We start from the raw sequence: 20,389 nt of genomic DNA, 5'->3' as shown, positions 1-20,389 counted from the left end.
CCTTTTATGAGAGGTTTTTTTTTTTCATGTCAGGAGCGACTTCATAAACTGCAAGTCACTTCTGCTGTGAGAGTACTGGCTGTCTGCAAGGACATTGCCCAGGGGACCCCGGGATGTTTTGATGTTTTAGCATCCTTGTGGGAGGCTTCTCTCATGTCCCCGCATGGGGAGCCAGAGCTGACAGAGGGAGCTCATCCGTGCTCTCCCCAGATTCGAACCTGTGACCTGTTGTTCTTCAGTCCTACCAGCACAAGGGTTTAACCCATTGCACCACTGAGGGCTCCTTTTGAGAGATTTAAAATGGTATTACTTTGTCCATGGATAAACTCCTTCAGCAACTCATGAAGCAAGAGCACACTCCAAAACTGTCTCTCTCTCTGTGCTTCTCTCTAAACACCTGCATAGCTCAAGCCTGAACAAAAATGTAACAGTAACCAAAAGTATTGTTGAAGGCTTTCATGGCCGGAATCACTGGGTTGTTGTAGGTTTTTCCAGGCTATATGGCCATGTTCTGGAGGCAATTTCTTTTCACAGCTAGCCCCAGCAGACAAAAGTCCTTTGTCTCACCCTTGTCATTCCACAGATATATAAACCCATTTTTCCTACTTCCAACAGACCTCACTACCTCTGAGGATGCTTGCCATAGATGCAGGCGAAATGTCAGGAGAAAAATTGCCTCCAGAACATGGCCATATAGCCTGGAAAAACCTACAACAACCCAGTAACCAAAAGATCCAGGCTCGGCTATCTCCCTGGGAATTGCCTGAGCAATTAGCTTCATGCATCTTATTTTACAATTGAGACACACACACACTGATTCCTTGCATACAACAGTTTGATGCCACGTTGACTGCTATGGCTCATTGCTATGGAATCCTGGGAATCATAGTTTTTCAAAGTCTTTAATCTTCTCTGCCAAAGCTTTCTGAGGCCTCACCAAACTACACCCCCATGATTCCATAGCACGGAACCATAATAATTAAAGTGGTGTCAAACTACTTTAATTCTAGAATGTAGATGCACCCTAGGAAGCAGGTCTTCGCTCTGTGATAGAGTCCTCTGTTTGTTTCAAGTGGTTACTTACAGGTATGATTCTTTAAATTCCGACAAAATACAGTAGAGTCTCACTTATCCAACATAAACGGTCCAGCAGAACGCTGGATAAGCAAAAATGTTGGATAATGAGGAATTGAGGGAAAGCCTATTAAACGTCAAATTACGTTATAATTTTACAAATTAAGCCCCAAAACATCATGTTTTACAACACATCGACAGAAAAAAACAGTTCAATACATGATAAAGTTATGTAGTAATTACTATATTTACGAATTTAGCACCAAAACATCGCAACGTATTGAAACCCCTGTAGACATGAACAAGAGACAGACTGCGTTGGATAATACAGAAAGTTGGATGAGCAAAGGTTGGATAAGTGAGACTCTTCTTGTCTCCTGTGCTATTCTAATAATATAATATAATATATTGTATATATACATATAATATTTATAATATTATAATGTAACGCAATATAATACTAATAATATGATATTATAATTATATATTTATATTACATGTAATATTACAATATTACGATATATTGGTATGGTGCAATATAGCAATGTTTAATGGTGATATTGTACTATATGCTAATAATGTAATATATTGTATGTAATATATACCTTGTAAGCTGCTCTGAGTCCCCTTGGAGGTGAGAAGGGCGGCATATAAATGTTGTAAAAAAATAAATAAATACTGTATATGTAATCAGCACAAAGCATCCAGCTTTGGGGTGGCCAAGAAGTGACGCTTTGTCAATTCAATGCAGCCTAAGTTGGCTTCAAAAGCTCTCAAAGAAGAAGAATTTTTGGGAATTTGGTCAGCACATTGGTCATCCTTTTTATCATTACACTATGATTACTCCCTCTTTTTTAGCTCCTTTTTTCTTGAATGGATCTGCTTCATTGCAGATGTGATCATCAGAGAAGTGTTCTGATTCTCTTTTTTATGACTCTTGATAGGAAGCAGTTTGAAAGTGTTATTTATAGTTGAAGAACCAGCTGCTCACGGAGCCGTAGAGCTTATTTCAACGGTGACCTGCTTATCAGGCAATAAGGGAGCCATTGAGCCTTCAAATTGCTGAGCGCAGTGAAAAGCAGAAAGGGGAAGATTCTTCGCTGCCTCATTTCCTTTCCTTTGGCACCATCAAGGGGTCTTTGTTCCTTGGGAATTACAGCCTAGAAATATCCCTTCTTGGTTACGTACCCTTTGGCAGATTGAGGATAAGCTTCATAGGGGAGTACCAAGGGTGTTTTCCTCGAGCGGCAAACACAAAAAAAACCATCAAACACAAGTCAAAGGAAAGAAAAACAAACAAATCCCAGGTTGTGTCTAAATTTGGGGCCAGTTCAGAGCAGAAATGTGAGAGGCCACAGAGGTGAGGGCACACACCAAGTTGCAAACCCAGTGAAGTGGAATGTTGGAGTCGACATAGTTCAACCAGGTTGAGATCACACCAGCCATCATTTCATGGTCTGCATCACTGAGACATATCTCTCCACTTTCTTACTGGTCATACAGGTGCATCTGTTAATATCAGAGTGGGGCAACAATCAGGAGTTCACGTGGATCTCTACCATCAATAGGGACCAGCCATAGTGGTAATACGAGGAGCTGCTGATAAGTCTTTAGCTTTGTGTTCTTTTTTTGTTTCTATGGTATATGTTTCCAAAATTTTGTGTTTGTAGCTTATGACAGAACGAGAGACCAAATTGCCAATATCCACTGGATAATGGAGAACGGCAGGGAGTTTCAGAAAAATATTTCTGTTTTATTGACTATTCTAAAGCCTTTGACTGTGTGGATCTTAATAAATTGTGGCAAGTTCTTGGTGGTATGGGCATACCCAATCATCTTGTCTGTCTCCTGAGGAATCTGTACAAGGACCAAATAGCAACAGTAAGAACTGACCACGGAACAACGGACTGGTTCAAGATTGGGAAAGGAGTACGGCAGGGTTGTATACTCTCACCCAACCTATTCAACTTGTATGCAGAACACATCATGCAATGTGCGGGGCTTGACGAATGCAAGGCTGGGGTGAAAATTGCTGGAAGAAACATTAAGAACCTTAGATAAGCAGATGATACCACTTTGATGGCTGAAAGTGAGGAGGAGCTGAGGAGCCTTCTAACCAAGGTGAAAGAAGAAAGTGCAAAAGCTGGGTTGCAGTGAAACATAAAAAAAACCAAGATTCTAGCAACCTGACTGATTGATAACTGGCAAATAGAGGGAGAAAACATGGAGGCAGTGACAGACTTTGTATTTCTAGGTGCAAAGATTACTGCAGACACAGACTGTGGCCAGGAAATCAGAAGGCGTTTACTTCTTGGGAGGAAAGCAATGTCCAATCTCGACAAAATAGTGAAGAGTAGAGACATCACACTGGCAACCAAGATCAGCATAGTTAAAGCAATGGTATTCCCCGTAGTCACTGAGAGCTGGACCACAGGCAAGGCTGAGCGAAGGAAGATAGATACTTGAACTGTGCTGTTGGAGGAAACTTCTGAGAGTTCCTTGGACCGCCAGAAGATCCAACCAGTCCATACTTCAGGAAATAAAGCTCGACTGCTCATTGGAGGGAAGGATAGTAGAGGCAAAGATGAAGTATTTTGAACTCATAATGAGAAGACAGGAAAGCTTAGAGAATTATGCTGGGGAAAATGGAAGGAAAAAGGAAGAGGGGCCAACCAAGGGCAAGATGGATGGATGATGGTATCCTTGAAGTGACTGGCTTGACCTTGAAGGAGCTGGGGGTGGTGATGGCCAACAGGGAGTTCTGGCATGGGTTGGTCCATGAGGTCACGAAGAGTCGGAAGCAACTGAATGAATGAACAACAACAAGCTTATGGCAACAATGATCTAGGCATGCAGGAAAACAAAATGGCAGAGTCCAAGGTGATATTCACAACAAATGAGAGCGGAGGAGTGATAAAATTCTTGTTTCTGCAAGGAAAGTCCGCAAAGGATATTCATGGTAATATGTTGCAGACATTGGGGAAACAATGCCCTTCATATTCTACAGTTAAGAACTTGGTTGCCAAATTTCAAACTGGCCTCTTCAGCACCAATGATGAGGAATGTCCTGGATGACCGAGAGTGGTTGTTGTTCCGGAGATCATTGATACTGTGCACAACTTCATACTGGAGAATTTGCAAATTTCAGCTAAAGGAATAGCAGACATCATGGAGATTTCTCGTGAATGTGTTTGTGTCATTATCCATTAAAATTCGAACAGGAAGAAGCTCTCTGCAAAAGTGGGTCCCCAAATGTTGGACAACAGATCAAAAAAGCATGTGAGTGAAAACTTCCCTATCCATTTGACAGCGTTTCCGGACTGATAAGAACTTCCTGGATCGACTGGTCACTATGGATGAGACCTGGATTTATTTGTATGACCCTGAAACCAAGGAGCAGTCAAAAGAGTGGAGGCACAGTGGTTTTCCTCGTCCAAAGGAGTCCAGGGTACAAAAATCATCTACGAAGTTGATGGTGTCTGTGTCCTGGGATAAGGAGGGCGTGCTTCTAGTGGACTACCTTCAAAATGGTTCCACCATCAATGCAAGGTATTACACTGAACTTTTGGACCAATTGAAGACAGTTCTGAAGGCCAAAAAGCGTGGCAAGCTGTCCAAAGGAATCTTGTTCCTGCAAGACAATGCCTTCGCTCACACTGCACAAGTGACCATGGCAAAACTGGTGGAGCTAGGCTTCCAGCTGGTTGACGACACACCTTATTCACTGGATCTAGCTCCCTCCAACTATCATCTGTTTCCAAACCTGAAGAAGCACCTCAAGAGTACCAAATTTCACACCATTTCTGATACCATGGCTGCTATGGATGACTGGTTTGAGACACAACTGAAATCCTTCTTTTTGCAAGGCTTACAGAACTTGGAATACCGACGTAAGAAGTGTGTTGATATCAGTGGAGAGTATGTGGAATAAATATAAAGCGTGGTGAGATGTGTTCCACACTGGGCATTCATACTCAGCAGCAGAGTAGCATAGTGCAAGGGCAGATGTCTTCACTGTATCTGGTTGTGATCCCCAGGTTGTGCCAGTCAGTTTTCATATGATACTTTTCCCCATGATAATAACTCTTCCAGGAGTAAACTTCACTTCTGAGCGGTTTCAGCCCCATTCTTAACTAGGAGGCATTTGTAAGTCGGATTTTTGTAACTTGAAGACTGCCTGTATTTGTTAAAGAAAGGCTTCCCAACAGTATCTAACTGGGAGAATAAACACAGGAGGAGCGATGCCAGGTGGTAAGCCTCACCCAAGGATGCTGTTATTGCAATTTACAAGCTGCATCGGCTAAGCTTCTTGATGCAAATAAAGCAAATGAGGAAGTCTGACCAAACTTCCTTCTTTGTAACGGCCAAATCCAGAAGTGGGTAGAATTGGCTAATACGTGTAAAGTGAAACTGAGTGCTCTTGTGATTTGGAGACAACAGAAGCACGGCAATAATGAAATTCTGGAGACTCAAACACCATCATCTCAGGACGTATTTCTAAAACACTACTAGGTTAGTATTTCGTGGGAATCTAATTGCATTTCTATGAGATCTCCCACTTTAAGTACCTGGCTGAAGGCTATGGAATTACAGGAATTGCAGTTTTACAAGGTCGTTCGCTTTCTCTGCCAAAGAGTGCAACTCCCACGATTCCATAGCATTGAGCCATGTCTGTTAAAGCGGGATCAAACAGCATTTGTTACAAGTGACCATGGGAGTTGTAGTTTTATAAGGTCTTTCGCCTTGTTTATTTATTTAATGTTTAATGTTGCTGATGTGTTGTTTTAATTATGATTTATGTGCAATTGTGGTTTTATTATTGTAATTTATTATGTATTGGCATCGTATCGGTGTCCAATGTAAGGCATTGAATTTTGTCATTTATGTGTAAACCGGTTTGAGTCCCCCCAGGGGTGAGAACAGCGGTATATAAATACTGTAAACAAATAAATAAATAAATAAATATTATTTATTTCAAATATTTGTACCCCACCCTTCTCTACCCCCGAAGGGGGGCTCAGAGCAGCTTACAGATGGCAACAATTCGATGCCCTCCATATACAAATAGGTAAAACAACAGTTACATAATAAGTAAAACATTGTATTGTCGAAGGCTTTCATGGCCAGAATCACTGGGTTGTTGTAGGTTTTTCTGGGCTAAATGCTGGACCACTCTAACAACCACCATGTCAGGCTACACAGAGAAGCCACTGAAATCCACAAGCATGTGGACAATTTCAACAGAAAGGAGGAAACCATGAAAATGAACAAAATCTGGCTACCGGTATTAAAAAACTCTAAAATTACAACAGAAAAACAACAGAGAGGAAACGATAATGGTCAGCTAATCACCTCTCAACAAAGGAGAGGAAACAATCTGGGACATGTAATCACCTCTCAACAAAAGATTGCCTCAGGCACTGCCAGGCCATCAAATGCTAATCAAGGTGGTCAGTTGAAACATTCACACCTAGCTCCAGCAGACAAGAGTCCTTTGTCCCACCCTGGTCATTCCACAGATATATAAACCCAATTTTCCTAGTTCCAACAGACCTCACTACCTCTGAGGATGCTTGCCATAGACGCAGGCGAAATGTCAGGAGAGAATGCCTCTAGAACATGGCCATATAACCCAAAAGAATCTACAACAACCCAAGTAAAACATTAACATTAGATTAATACCATTTAAAATAGTGCAAATTGAATTAGTTGGCCGTGTCCGAGTTCTACGATCAACAACTTAATCCGAAGCCTGTCCATAGTCCATTTTCCATAGCATTTTCATCATTTTATTGTCAGCCTGCTATCCAAATACCTATCTGAATGCCTGATCCCATAGCCACGTCTTCAACTTTTTCCTGAAGGAAAGGAGGGAAGCTGTTGACCTAATTTCACTGGGGAGCGAGTTCCACAGGCCACCGCTGAAAAGGCCCTCTCTTTCGTCCCCACCAAGTGTGTTTGCAACAAAGGTGTGATCGAGAGCAGAGCCTCCCTGGAAGATAGTAAGTTTCGAGGTGGGACGTAGGAGGAGATATTATCGGACAAGTAAGCTGGGCCAGAACCATATAGGGCTTTATAGGTCAAGACTAGCACTTTGAATTGGGCTCTGAATTGGACCATCAGCCAGTGGAGCTGACATGACCATGTTTTATAAGGTCTTTCACCTCTGCCAGGAGTGCCAGTGCCTCACCAAACACAGATCCCAGAATTTCATAGCTTTGAGCCATGGCAATTAAAGTGATGTCAAACTGCATTAATTGTACAGTGTAGATGCATTTGTGTTCTCATTTAGAATAGATAGCCTTCCTTATAAGTGGACGATGTCCAGTGGCGGCCCTAGGTAATTTTCAACGGTAAGCAAACAGTATTTCGGCGCACCCCCCCCCCCAAACCAATCACTGATATATATTTTCTGTTCGTCATGGGAGTTCTGTGTGCCATATTTGGTTCAATTCCATCATTGGTGGAGTTCAGAATGCTCTTTGATTGTAGGTGAACTATACATCCCAGTAACTACAACTCGCATATGTCAAGGTCTATTTTCCCCCAAGAGCACCCCAAGAGCGCCCCTGGGCAAAATCAACTATACTGCAAATGCTTACTTTGCATAATGGTTGAGCCGCCCCTAACGATGTCTATTAATGTTGATGTCCTTTAAAAGACAATCCCAGCAGAGGGCAATTTTAATACAGGACAGTGTCCCAAATGGAGCCAGTTGTCCCACATGAGGATGCCAATCCTTTGCCCCTTTCCTGTTCCTTTAATGCCAGGTTAGCAATGGAGGAAGGCCAACCCTATGTAGGAACAGAAGGAGAAGAACTGGAAGCCATATCTGATGCTGATGCTATTTCTCCTGCTGCTGCCATGCATTCAAGGGAGGAAGATAGCTATGAAAACGTGACTACATTTCAAGCATTCCAGGAACAGACAGAACCCACCAATCCACTCGGTATGTTGCATAATATGTATAATCTGGTCCATTGTGGTTCCTTCTTATCATTACACTATGTAACAAAATGTAAAAAAAGTCTGTTCCTGGATTGAAAGGGTTATTCTTGTTTAATTGTGCAGTACTTACAATGTCACCCAATGTGACCCATTTAAGGTGGAATCAGGTGTCAAACAGGGATGTGTTATCGCCCCAACCTTATTTTCCATCTTCATTGCTTCATGATACTTCATCTTGTTGATGGGAAGCTTCCCACCAGACTGGAAATCATCTATCAGACAGATGGAAATCTATTTAACCTCAGCAGACTGAAAGCCAAAACCAAGGTTACAGCAACATCTGTTATAGAACTCAAATATGCTGATGACAACGTTGTCTGTGTGCATTCAGAAGAAGACCTACAAGCCACTCTAAACACCTTATCAGAAGCATACGAGAAGCTCGGCCTGTCATTGAACATCGAGAAAACCAAAGTGCTCTTCCAGCAGTCACCTACCAATCCCTCTCCAATGCCAGAAATACAGCTTAATGGTGTAACATTAGAAAAGGTTGACCATTTCCGCTCCCTTGGCAGCCACCTCTCCACAAAAGTCAACATTGACACTGAAATACAACACCGCCTGAGCTCTGCGGGTAGAGCATTTTTCCTGAATGAAGCAGAGAGTGTTTGAGGACCGGGACATCTGTAGGGATACCAAGGTGCTTGTTTATAAAGCTATTGTCCACCCAACCCTGTTATATGCCTGCAAGATGTCACATGCAACTCCTAGAACGATTCCATCAGCATTGCCTCTGAAAAATCCTGCAAATCTCTTGGGAAGACAAGCAGACAAATGTCAGCGTGCTGGAAGAAGCAAAGACCACCAGCACTGAAGCGATGGTCCTCTGCCATCAACTCCGTTGGACCGGCCACATAGTCTGGATGCCCGACCACCGTCTCCCAAAGCAGTTGCTCTACTCCGAACTCAAGAACAGAAAACAAAATGTTGGTGGACAAGAAAAGAGATTTAAAGATGGGCTCAAAGCCAACCTTAAAATCTCTGGCATAGACACTGAGAACTGGGAAGCCCTGGCCCTTGAGCGCTCCAGCTGGAGGTCAGCTGTGACCAGCAGTGCTGTAGAATCTGAAGAGGCACGAATGGAGGGCAAGAGAGAGAAAGGTGCCAAGAGGAAGGTGCATCAAGCCAACCCCGACCAGGACCACCTTCCACCTGGAAACCAATGCCCTCACTGCAGGAGAACATACAGATCAAGAATAGGGCTCCACAGTCACCTATGGACCCACCAGTACACTGATCTTAGAAGACAATCCTACTTGGACAATGAGGGATCGCCTAAGTAAGTAAGTAAGTAAGTAAGTAAGCAATCACATGCTATCAAACAGCTGTAATTGCGCTCCTCCAGTGTTCAAACCACTGCAACATGCTGACTTTGGTATAGGTGAGTCAAAGTCCGGACAACAAGGGATCACCTTAGAAAGTAAGCCCTTACTTTGGAAATAGTTGTTAAACTCCAGAAACTTTGTTTTTGTGCCTGCCACGAATTAGATTGAATTGGTTGAGACTTGATGAGATATTAATTGAAAAACTAGAGGAAAATATGCTGAAGGATGTCCCGAAAAACAAAGTGTTTGCAGTTTAATATGCTTTTTCCATGTTTTTATGATAGAACCAATTAGGAAATGGCATTTATATCCCAGGAACAAAATTTATATTACATAGTGTTATTATTAGGGCTGGTTCCTCCTTTAAGGGACGTTTGGGGAAATCCACTCTCATTTTCTCCTTTGTGGGCTTTCACCACAAAAGTCCAAGAAGAGGTAAGATCTAGCCTCCAATGGAATTCCCCAGAAATATTTAGGTATAGAGAACCAGTCTGGTGTCGCAATTTGAGTGTTGGACTGCAAGCTCTCTTCATTTAATTTCCTTTTCAAACCAAGACAAGGAAGAAGAAATAGAATTGCACAAAGTAGAATTTCGGCTTCGGCATGACCTTCAAAAGTATTACTCTCTGTTTCCAAACAACAATCCTGAAAACATCCCAATACTCTTTTCCAAGGCACTTTCCAAGGCAAGGCGACATGGAGCACCACGTGCTCACGAAAAACAGTTGAGGAGCTGGGATCGGCTCCTGCTTGCTTTCATATCGAGCTGATTTTTGTACTAGGAGGAGCCTTCCCGTTACGTGCTCCCAAAGGTAACAGAAGTAACGAAAGAATGGATGAAATGAAGGAAAACAGTTCCGCACACAACCCTAATGAATATCTCATCAAGTCTCAATCAATTCAACCTATTTTGGGGCAGCCACAAAAACGCAGTTGCTGGAGGATAACAACTACTTTCAAAGTAAGTGCTGCACAATTAAACAGGAATAACACTTTCAAACCAGGAATAGAAAAATGTCCAGATTTTGTTACAAAGTTTTATCACTATCATCATCATCATGATGTATCATTATGTATTCTTTTAGGTGACGAAAGTTCCAGAAGTCCCAATTCTTCCATGACCACTAAAGAACTTCAGGAATACTGGAGGAATGAGAAACGCAATTGCCGGGAGGTTAAAGTCCTTTTTGAAATCCCCTCTGCCAAAATTGTAGAGAAGCCTTTCACTAAATATGTGGTAAGCCTGAGCCAATATAAGGATTCAGCCCGAAGGCACCAGAACATGCCTGATCTTGCAAGCTAAGCAGGATCATACCTGGTCAGTACTCAATGGAGGACTACCAAAAAATACCAGGTACATGCCAAAATCACCTCTGAGTATTCCTTGCCTAAGAAAACCTTATGAAACTCTTGGGGTCACCATAAGTCAATAGGTAATTTGAAGGCACATATGTACAATGTAAAGACATCAGATGGCACCAGCTGCTGCTATTTAAAAGGTTGCTTGTTTCATGTGTTTTGGTCTTCACCTTTCAGATCTAACCCATAATTAGTATATCTGCTAGTAATGGGCCCAAAATGTATCCCATTAATTTGATTTACATTTCTGTTTCATTCCGTCTTTTCGTATGGCACGAAATGGAAAGGCCCCTCCTGGAATGAAAATGCAATCAAAATGAAAGGCAAATGGGAGCGGGTACTGGTTCCAAGTCTGCTTTTCAGACCTACGAGACCCGGGTGTGTAGGCCTGGGTACTTTGGGCCTATAAGTGAAGCCTCCCCCCACCCAAAAAAATGGGCCAACAGAAAATGAATATTTCAGCCCCCAAAACAAAAAACAAATATCTGACCCCTCAATTTCGGGAGGCTCAGACGAGAACGGATCATCCTATATTATTTGGTTTGTATGTTTTTTTCCCCTAGGTATACCAAATTTTCATCATCCAGACGGGCAGTTTTGACAGCCACAGGTCCGTGATTGGCCGACGGTATTCTGACTTTGAAAGACTGAACACGAACCTCCTGAAGGAATTCTATGATGAAATGGAAGATCTGACCTTTCCCAAAAAGACTCTGACCGGAAACTTCACTGAAGAGATCATCATTGAGAGGAAATTAGCCTTCCAGGATTATCTGCGCCTTCTATACTCCATGGAGTGCATCCGGACATCTAAGCTGTTCATTGACTTCCTGATGAGACCAGAATTGGAGGAAGCCTACGGTTGCCTTCGAGGAGGACAATACACCAAAGCTTTGGCCGGCTTTCTGGAGGTGGTCGCCCTGCAAGAAAAACTCACCAAACACAGGCCCATCCTGTTGGTCCCAACCCTCTGCGCCATCGTCGTGTGTCACAAGGACCTCGAAGATCCAAGAAGTGCTTACGAAATTGGAGAAAAGGCTTTGCTTCGCCTCGAGAAGTACTCGGGCCATCGGTACTACCTGCCCTTGTTGGAAACCATGATTTCCTTGGCCTACGAACTTGGCAAAGATTTTCTTTACTTCCAGCAGAAAAAGGAAGAACGGAAGGCCAGGAAGCGTCAGAATAAAATGGTGACACTCAAAGAACTTGCTGTTCAAGAGTATATCCACTAAGACTAGGAACTTTAGGCTCTCAGATCAAATCAAGCATCAGTCACAATTTCGTAACCTTGACACCATCAGTGGCCATTTTCCCAGCTATTGCATACTTCCTCTCCATTCTGAAGGTCTATTTTCCCCAAATTCCACCAGTGTTTACATTTGGGTATATTGGACTCTGATGGACTCAGATGGACTGTGTGTAGGATGACGATTTAATTCTGGCAATTGTTCTAATGTTTTGCTGTTTTTATGATGTTTTTATGATGTTTTATACTGGTTTTTTTAAATCTAAGATGTATATTTATACTTTTGTTGTCAGCCACCCTAGTCCCGCTGCAGTGGTTGAGATAGGACGGGATATAAATGTCCGAAATAAATAAATAAATAATGTTTGTGCCAAATTTGATCCAGATCTATTATTGTTTGAGTCCATAGTGCTCTCTGGGTGTAAGTGAAATACAACTCCAGAACTCAAGCTCAATACCCACTAAACCCTTTCAATATTTTCTGTTGGTCATGGGAATTCTGTGTGCCGAGTGTGATTCAATCCCTTTGTTGGTAGAGTTCAGAATGCTCTTTGATTGTAGGTGAACTATAAATCCCAGCAACTCCAACTCCAAATGACAAAATCAAATCCCCCCCAAACTCATCAGTATTCAAATTTGGACGTATCGGGGTTTTGTGCCAATAATAAATTAATAAATAAATTTGGTCCAGTGAATGAAAATACATCCTGCATATCAGATATTTACATTACAATTCTTACTTACTTACTTACTTACTTAGACGATTCCTTTTGTCTGGGTAGGATAGTCTTCCAAGATTTGTGTACTGGTGGTGGGTCCATAGGTGACTGTGGAGCCGTATTCTTGATCTGCATGTTCTCCTGCAGGGAGAGCATTGGTTTCCAAGTGGAAGGTGGTCCTGGTCAGGGTTGGCTTGATGTGCCTTCCTCTTGGCACATTTCTCTCTTTCACCTTGTTTTCATGTCTCTTCAAGTTCTACAGCACTGCTGGTCACAGCTAACTTCTAGCTGGAGCACTCCAGGGCCAGGGCTTCCCAGTTCTCGGTGTCAACGTTTTTAAGGTTGACTTTGATTCCGTCGTTAAATCTCATTTCCTGTTCTCCAGCACTCCATTTTCTATTCTTGAGTTTGAAGTAGAGCAACTGTTTTGGGAGACGGTGGTTGGGCATTCAGATAACATGGCCGGTCCAGCGGAGTTGATGATGGAGGACCACCACTTCAATGCTGGTGGTCTTTGCTTCTTCCAGCATGCTGACATTTGTCCACCTGTCTTCCAAGGAGATTTGCAGGATTTTTTAGTTGCAACACTGATGGAAACATTCATACAATCCACAACAGTAGCAAAATGACAGTGATGAAGTAGCAGCGAAAATAATTTTATGGTTGGAGGTCATCATAACATGAGGAACTGTATTAAGGGGTCACAGTATTAGGAAGGTTGAGAACCACTACCTTATCAAGTCTGATAAATAAATGTAAAGACATGTTTTGTAGCCCTATTCATCGTTTTAGCTTGTTGATTAAGTGCTTGACCACTAGATGGCACTGCTGCATTGTTTGGTTCCAACCCAGGGCTCTAGCCAGGTACCATAAAGCTATGCACACTTTTGACAGAATATATATATATATATATATATATATGAACTTTTTAATGGCTGAAGGTTTTTTTAATGATAGAAATAAATAATTCTAAAAGTCTAATGTTTAAATTATTAATGCATTTTTTTAAAAAAAAGATCAATTCCATTGTGAGTTTTGGATGAGAAAGCTTATCTTTCTAGTGGTCCTTAAGGACAATTTAACATACCCCTTTATCAGGCAGCTGTTTGAGCCAGCTAGAAAGCTGAAAGAGAAAATATTCTTGCAGGCTTTTAGACCTGGTGAGTTCAAAGCCGGTGACACTGCGGCGTCTCTGTTCCTACACTTCCATTTCCTTCTGATCAAAAGGATCCAAAGTCAAATTTGGAGCTCTTTAAAGAACTATTGAATAAAGAAGGGAGGAGAGGAGCAAAACCAAAGGAACCTTTTTTCGCATGGTCCAAACGATAGTGCAAATCTGGTGTGTGTACTCTTCCCATTCACACAGTAACTGGGGTTAATACTTTGCTAATAAATCTGGACATATCTTCCTAAATGTCACAGAGGGAAAGAGAGGGATGCGTGGTCATGAAACATCAAAGTGTGACAGCAATGATAAAAAGTTACACACAAAGCTAGAAGAAACCACTGCAGTTTGCTTTTGCCTGAGACTACAGGGAAGGGGAAGGCTCTACTTTTTCTCTCTCCATTCTCCTTGCTGAGATGAGAGCAAACTAAGGGTGCATCTACACCAGCGTTTCTCAACCTGGGGATCGGGACCCCTGGGGGGGTCGTGAGTGGGGTATCAGAGGAGTCGCCAAAGACCATCAGAAAACACGGTATTTTATGTTGGTCATGGGGGTTCTGTTTGGGAAGTTTGACCCAATTCTATCATTTGGGGGTTGAGAATGTCAAGATCTATTTTCCTGAAGCTCCACCAGTGTTCACATTTGGGCATATTGAGTGTTCGTGCCAAGTTTGGTCCAGATCCATCATTGCTTGAGTGAACTACAACTCCAAAACTCAAGGTCAATGCCCACCAAACCCTTCCAGTATTTTCTGTTGGTCATGGGAGTTCTGTGTGCCAAGTTTGGTTCAATTCCATTGTTGGTGGAGTTCAGAATGCTCTCTGATTGTAGGTGAACTATAAATCACAGTAAGTACAACTCCCAAATGACAAAATCAATTACCACCACCACCACCCCACCCACACACACACAACCCCACCAGTATTCAAGTTTGGGCGTATCAGGTATTTGCACCAAACTTAGTCCAGTGAGTGAAAATATATCCTGCATAACAAATATTTACATTATGATTCATAATAGTAGCAATATTACAGTTATAAAGTAGCAACGAAAATAATTTTATGGTTGGGGATCACCACAACATGAGGAACCGTATTAAAGGGTTGCAGCATTAGGAAGGTTGAAAATCACTGCCCTCAACAGTTTGTTTTTCTGAAAATTAAATCCCTTAAATCAGTATTTCTGAATGTTGTGGGGAATGATCCCTGTTATCTTGTGTCATCGGTTAGAAAATTCAAGAAGGTAGTGTTTAAAAACTTTAAAAATTCACCAAAAATCCATGGATAAACCAAACATTCTGAAATTTGGTAAGTTAACAGTGGTAAATTTGTTCTACCACTGTAGCAAGTCTCATCATGATATCTAAAATAAATGAGGGAATTTTCTCTATTGCCAGTGTTGTTTTCCCTACTGTGCATTTGTGATTGCCATTAACAAAGTACTTGCAAAGATTTGTAAGTTTCATTAGAGTTCCAAAACTTTTATCCCAAAAATTCAGAAAGAACTTTAGAAAAGAACCACTTTGAACACAGCTTAGAACCATTTTTTAATGGAATACACATTCCTAACTGCAAACAGATTAATAAACTGTGTGCAGGTACAGCTGTACCAGGAGCTCCAATTTTGTTTGCTTTACATTGAATGTTTGTTATAGTCCTAAGTTTCAGGGACTCTGCAGATAGGTGGCTTCTTTTGGCTGCAATCATAGGGCAAGCCACCTGTCAATTATAGTTAGGTTCCCTGGTCCCGCCCCCTTTTTTGGGATTTTGGAGGGAATAGGAGCCTTTTTGGGTCAGTCCACACAAATCTTTCCATGCAGGACATAATACCAAGAGCTCCTGTAGAAAGCTTTGTCTTCTACGGCTTGGCCGGGAGATATACAGCCCCACAGCTTGGCCGGGGTTATACAGCCCACAGCTTGGCCGAGGATCATACAGCCCTACAGCTCCTTTGCTGAAGGACTTCAGTCAGCCATCACGGAAGCCTGAATTCCTTTTCCCTGGAAGTCTACAAAGCTCTGCTTGGTAAGGGTCTCTCACGGAAGCCAGAAGCAGTTGGTACCGGGTGTAGGGGCTCCACCCCAACAGAGGCAAAGACAGACTGCCCAGATTAGAAGTTAAGGATTTCCCCATTAGTTAGTATACAGTTATGAAGATAGTGCCTGTTCCCTGTGGACAAGATTGAGAGAGCCAATAGACTGTTAAGAAAGCTTTAAAGTACCTGTTTGTTTTCATCAATAAGGAACTTTGTTGAACCTTTAAGCATTCTAAAGACTGTGTTTTAAGGAAATCCAAGGGCCTTTAATCTGAGGCAGCCCTGGCGTCCCGTTGGGCACACGGAATTTATGTCCTGTCTACAGTCTGATGCACAGGCCCAGCATGCGACAGGACAAACTGAAAAGACTAATTAAACTCAGGATCGGCATCCTATCCAATGACATTAAAATATTTCTTTCCCCCCAATGATTTCTACGGACCACAAGCACTTCCATTTGTGGAGACATCCTATCCAACAACATTAAAATATTTATTTCCCCCCAGTGATTTCTACGGACCACAAACACTTCCATTTGTGGAGACATTTCACAATAGGCTTCTTGCGTTGAACTGGGATGTGACCCATCCAGGAAATGAGATGGCTTTCTCTAAACATTTCATAACTTTATCTCCAACTTATTCAGGAAATGGGGTGTTTTTTTTCTAATCATGTCATATCCATCTCTTTCTTTGGTCTATCCAAATAACACTATGTACCTCGATTTTGGTCCCTGGGTTATAAATGTCATTTCCTAATTGGCTCTATCATGAAAACATGGGGAAAGTTTATTAAACTGCAAAACCTTTGTTTTTGTGGGTCATCCTGTATCACATTTTGCTCTAGTTCTGCGACCCCTTAATACAGTTCCTCATGTTGATCCATCATTGGTTGTAGGCTTGGGCCCAAATCATTGTTAACGAAAAAGATTTGTGGACTGTTTTGTTAAAAAAAAAATGGGGAGGAGGGAGACAAAAAGTCCATCAAAACAGACTCAGAGAGTCGGAGTTTTTTTTTTGTTTCTGGAGAGGAAAGAATTAAATCTGCAATATACCTGAGAGAGGGATGTGCCTCGTCCCCGCAGAAGTAGCCTTCATCCATTTTTTCTTGGAAAGTTTTATTTACTTTATTTATATACCGCTTTTCTCAGCCCTCAGGCGACTCAAAGTGGTGAACAACATTGATACAAAACATCACGAGACAAGTATAGGGCAATTAAAAACAATTGTAACACAAATCATTAAACATCCGTATAACAATCATTGTGGCGCCCCCGATGGCGCTCTATGCAGTCATGCTGGCCACATGACCTTGGAGGTGTCTACGGACAACGCTGGCTCTTTGGCTTAGAAATGGAGAAGAGCACCACACTCCAGAGTCAGACATGACTGGACTTAATGTCAGGGGACTATCTTTACCTTTACCTTTTCTATAACAATCATTAGCGCCTCAACAGTAAAATCAGAATCCAGTCTCATCATCCATTATTCTGTATTCCTATGTTCAATTACACTGTTTAATCAAATGCTTGTTCGAACAGCCAGGTCTTCACTTTCCTCCGAAACGCCAGTAGGGAGGGGGCCGTTCTGATATCTGCAGGCAGGGCGTTCCACAGCCAAGGGGCCACCACTGAGAAGTCCCTGTCTCTCGTCCCCGCCAAGCGTGCCTGTGATGCAGGTGGGACAGAGAGCAGGGCCTCCCTGGATGATCTTAGTGTCCTAGCTGGTTCATAGGAGGAGGTGCGTTCGGAGAGGTAAGTAGGGCCAGAACCGTTTGCCCGGTAGCAAACTGGCAGCCAATGGAGCTGGCGCAACAGAGGAGTAGTATGCTCCCTGAGTGCCGCTCCTGTTAGCAACCTGGCTGCCAAATGCTGGACCATTTGAAGCTTCCGAGCAGTCTTCAAAGGCAACCCCACGTAGAGAGCATTGCAGTAGTCTATACAGGATGTAACCAGAGCGTGGACTACCATGGCCAAGTCAGACTTCCCAAGGTACGGGCGCAGCTGGCGCACAAGTTTTACCTGTGTGAATGTTCCCCTGGTCACCGCTGAAACCTGGGGTTCCAGGCTCAGCGACGAGTCCAAGATCACACCCAAGCTGCGAACTCACTTTCCCAGCTGCACTTGCATAGGGTGGCCATTGAAAAGTTCCTCTCAGAGTATGATGGCTGAAGTTTCTCTCCCTCTCTGTTTCTCAGACAATAAAAATCCTGGTGGTGTCCATGCTCTAACTGGCTGAGAATGGACACATCTGGTGACTACAATTCTCAGAACCCTCTCTTGCGGTTTGTCTCATTTTTTAAAATGTTATGGTTAAAACTTAAAACAATTGTTTTAAAAATCACTAGATTGGTGAATTGTTTTGAAACTTGGCAGACCGACAGTTTATTTATTTATTTCAAGTATTTCTACCCCGCCCTTCTCAACACCCAAGGGGGGACTCAGGGCAGCTTACAACCTGCACAATTCGATGCCACATTCAACAAAGTAAAAATATAACAATTATAAATAGTTAAAACATTCAAATAATACAGTAACAACTAAAAAGAAAAGCCAATCTAGTAGCCAACGTTCACCGAGTTCTAAAATCCGTAAGTCCATTCAGCATTATCATTGTCATTATCATAATCCTTTCCAAACTCTGTTCGTCATTGCCTTGTCGGTCTGCCAGATTACCCAAAGGCCTGGTCCCATATCCATGTTTTCAACTTCCTTCTGAAGGAGAGGAGGGATGTCGATGACCTAATTTCCCCGGGGAGTGAATTCCACAGGCGAGGGGCCATGACCGAGAAGGCCTTGTCCCTCGTCCCCACCAGTCTCACTTGTGATAAAGGTGGGGCTGAGAGCAGGGCCTCCCCAGAAGATCTTAAACTCCGAGATGGGATGTAGAAGGAGATACGTGCGGACAGGTACAATGGGCCAGAGCCGTATAGGGTTTTATAGGTCAAGACCAGCACTTTGAATTGTGCTCGGAACTGGATCGGCAGCCAGTGGAGCTGACATAGCAGGGGGGTGGTATGCTCCCTGTATGACGCTCCGGTGAGTAATCTGGCTGCCACCAGCTGGACTAATTGAAGTTTCCGAACAGTCTTCAAAGGCAACCCCACATAGAGCGCGTTGCAGTAATCTATTCGGGATGTCACCGTGGACCACTGTGGCCAGTTATAAATGGGGGTCTATAACTGAGGTAGGTTTTATGCAGATAGGCCTTAAAATGACTGAGAATTGAGATTTTAAAGTTTCCCATTGTAGCCAATGGGCTGAATTTTTGCCCAATGAAGCGGCAACACCCCTCTTTATTAAAGTAAGCAGGAAGACCCTGAAAAAGCATGCTTTTTGCCCAAATAGCACACTTCTAATAAGTAGTATATGCCTCATATTGCTTCACTGTAACATCCAGAGTTTGGCATATACTGTATATGCATATATGTTGGCTCTTACCTATGGCCTCTTCTACACTGCCATATAAAATCTAGACTATATGCTTTGAACTGGATTATATGGCAGTGTAGACTCATGAAAAGCAGATAGTGTGGATTTTCTGCTTTGGTAATCTGGATTATTTGGTAGTGTCAAAACAGACCTCACTACCTCTGAGGATGCTTGCCATAGATGCAGGCGAAACGTCAGGAGAGAATGCCTCTAGACCATGGCCATATAGCCCAAAAAAACCTACAACAACCCAGTGATTCCAGCCATGAAAGCCTTCAACAATACAGTGTAGAAAGGGCCTAAATCTTCCCGTTTGCATGGGTATTGTAATTAGGTCTTTTTTCCTAGTAGCAAATGTGTAAACAAGTTACATTACAGTTGTACCTAGTTGTACATTCTTTTTGCAATGTAACTAACCTTTAATGACATTTACCATTCAGAGGGAATGACGTCACTAAACACAGGTAAAGGGAAATGATTCATGTGCTGTATATAAGAGAGAACGATGGGAGTAGAGTGGTTTGTTAATATCACACGCTAGCAGATTGTTGCATTCGGGTGTGCCTTTAGAGATAGGCAAAAAGTAATCATCTTCAAGAAAAAGCAAAGTATTACTCATTGATGTCTGTTGACTTCCACATCCAAATTCCAAGTAGCTATCCATGGTACTGAACCTAATTTGGACATAGGGTTGAGTTCAGTGCCTTGGATAAGTCATTGAGAGTTCAGACTAAGGCCCCATCTACACTGCCATTATAATGCAGCTTCAAACTTCATTACAGTGGCAATGTAGATGTGGCCTAAGACACAAAGTAGATCCATCATCTTATAAGATGGAAGCCAGGAATTCCCATTTCAGTTCCTTGAGAAAAAAACTAGTTGTGATGGTGATTGGTTGAGAAGAGGGATCGGAAATGACTGTAGACTCATATTCAATGTTGGGATGGGCTGTCTCTTTCTTTGGACATCTTTAAAAAGACATTGGATGTCTGTCTCTCAGGAGTGCTTTAGCAGAGTGATCCTGCATG

The 20,389-nt window shown here is 42.4% G+C and overlaps 1 protein-coding gene across 1 annotated transcript; it reads left to right on the top strand.

The window, feature by feature from the left end:
• Positions 1-5,465: 5,465 nt before the first annotated feature.
• On the top strand, positions 5,466-12,228 carry SNX20 (sorting nexin 20). Its single transcript, XM_060788351.2, has 4 exons — positions 5,466-5,586; positions 7,845-8,023; positions 10,493-10,644; positions 11,330-12,228. The coding sequence occupies exons 2-4, from the start codon at positions 7,852-7,854 to the stop codon at positions 11,996-11,998; spliced, it is 993 nt and encodes a 330-aa protein (XP_060644334.2). The 5' UTR covers positions 5,466-5,586; positions 7,845-7,851; the 3' UTR covers positions 11,999-12,228.
• The last annotated feature ends 8,161 nt before the right edge of the window (positions 12,229-20,389 follow it).

This window comes from Anolis sagrei, chromosome 8 (genome assembly GCF_037176765.1).
Source record: "Anolis sagrei isolate rAnoSag1 chromosome 8, rAnoSag1.mat, whole genome shotgun sequence".
Classification (NCBI taxonomy): Eukaryota; Metazoa; Chordata; class Lepidosauria; order Squamata; family Dactyloidae; genus Anolis; species Anolis sagrei.
Note: the sequence above shows the minus strand (reverse complement) of the source record. Positions and strands in the feature narration are given on the sequence as shown.

Excerpts from the sequence above, each read along its gene's own strand:
- SNX20 (XM_060788351.2), top strand. The coding sequence starts at position 7,852 with ATGGAGGAAGGCCAACCCTATGTAGGAACAGAAGGAGAAGAACTGGAA. Across the intron at positions 8,024-10,492 it reads AGAACCCACCAATCCACTCG|GTGACGAAAGTTCCAGAAGT; the intron begins GTATGTTGCATA and ends GTATTCTTTTAG. Across the intron at positions 10,645-11,329 it reads AGCCTTTCACTAAATATGTG|GTATACCAAATTTTCATCAT; the intron begins GTAAGCCTGAGC and ends TTTTTCCCCTAG.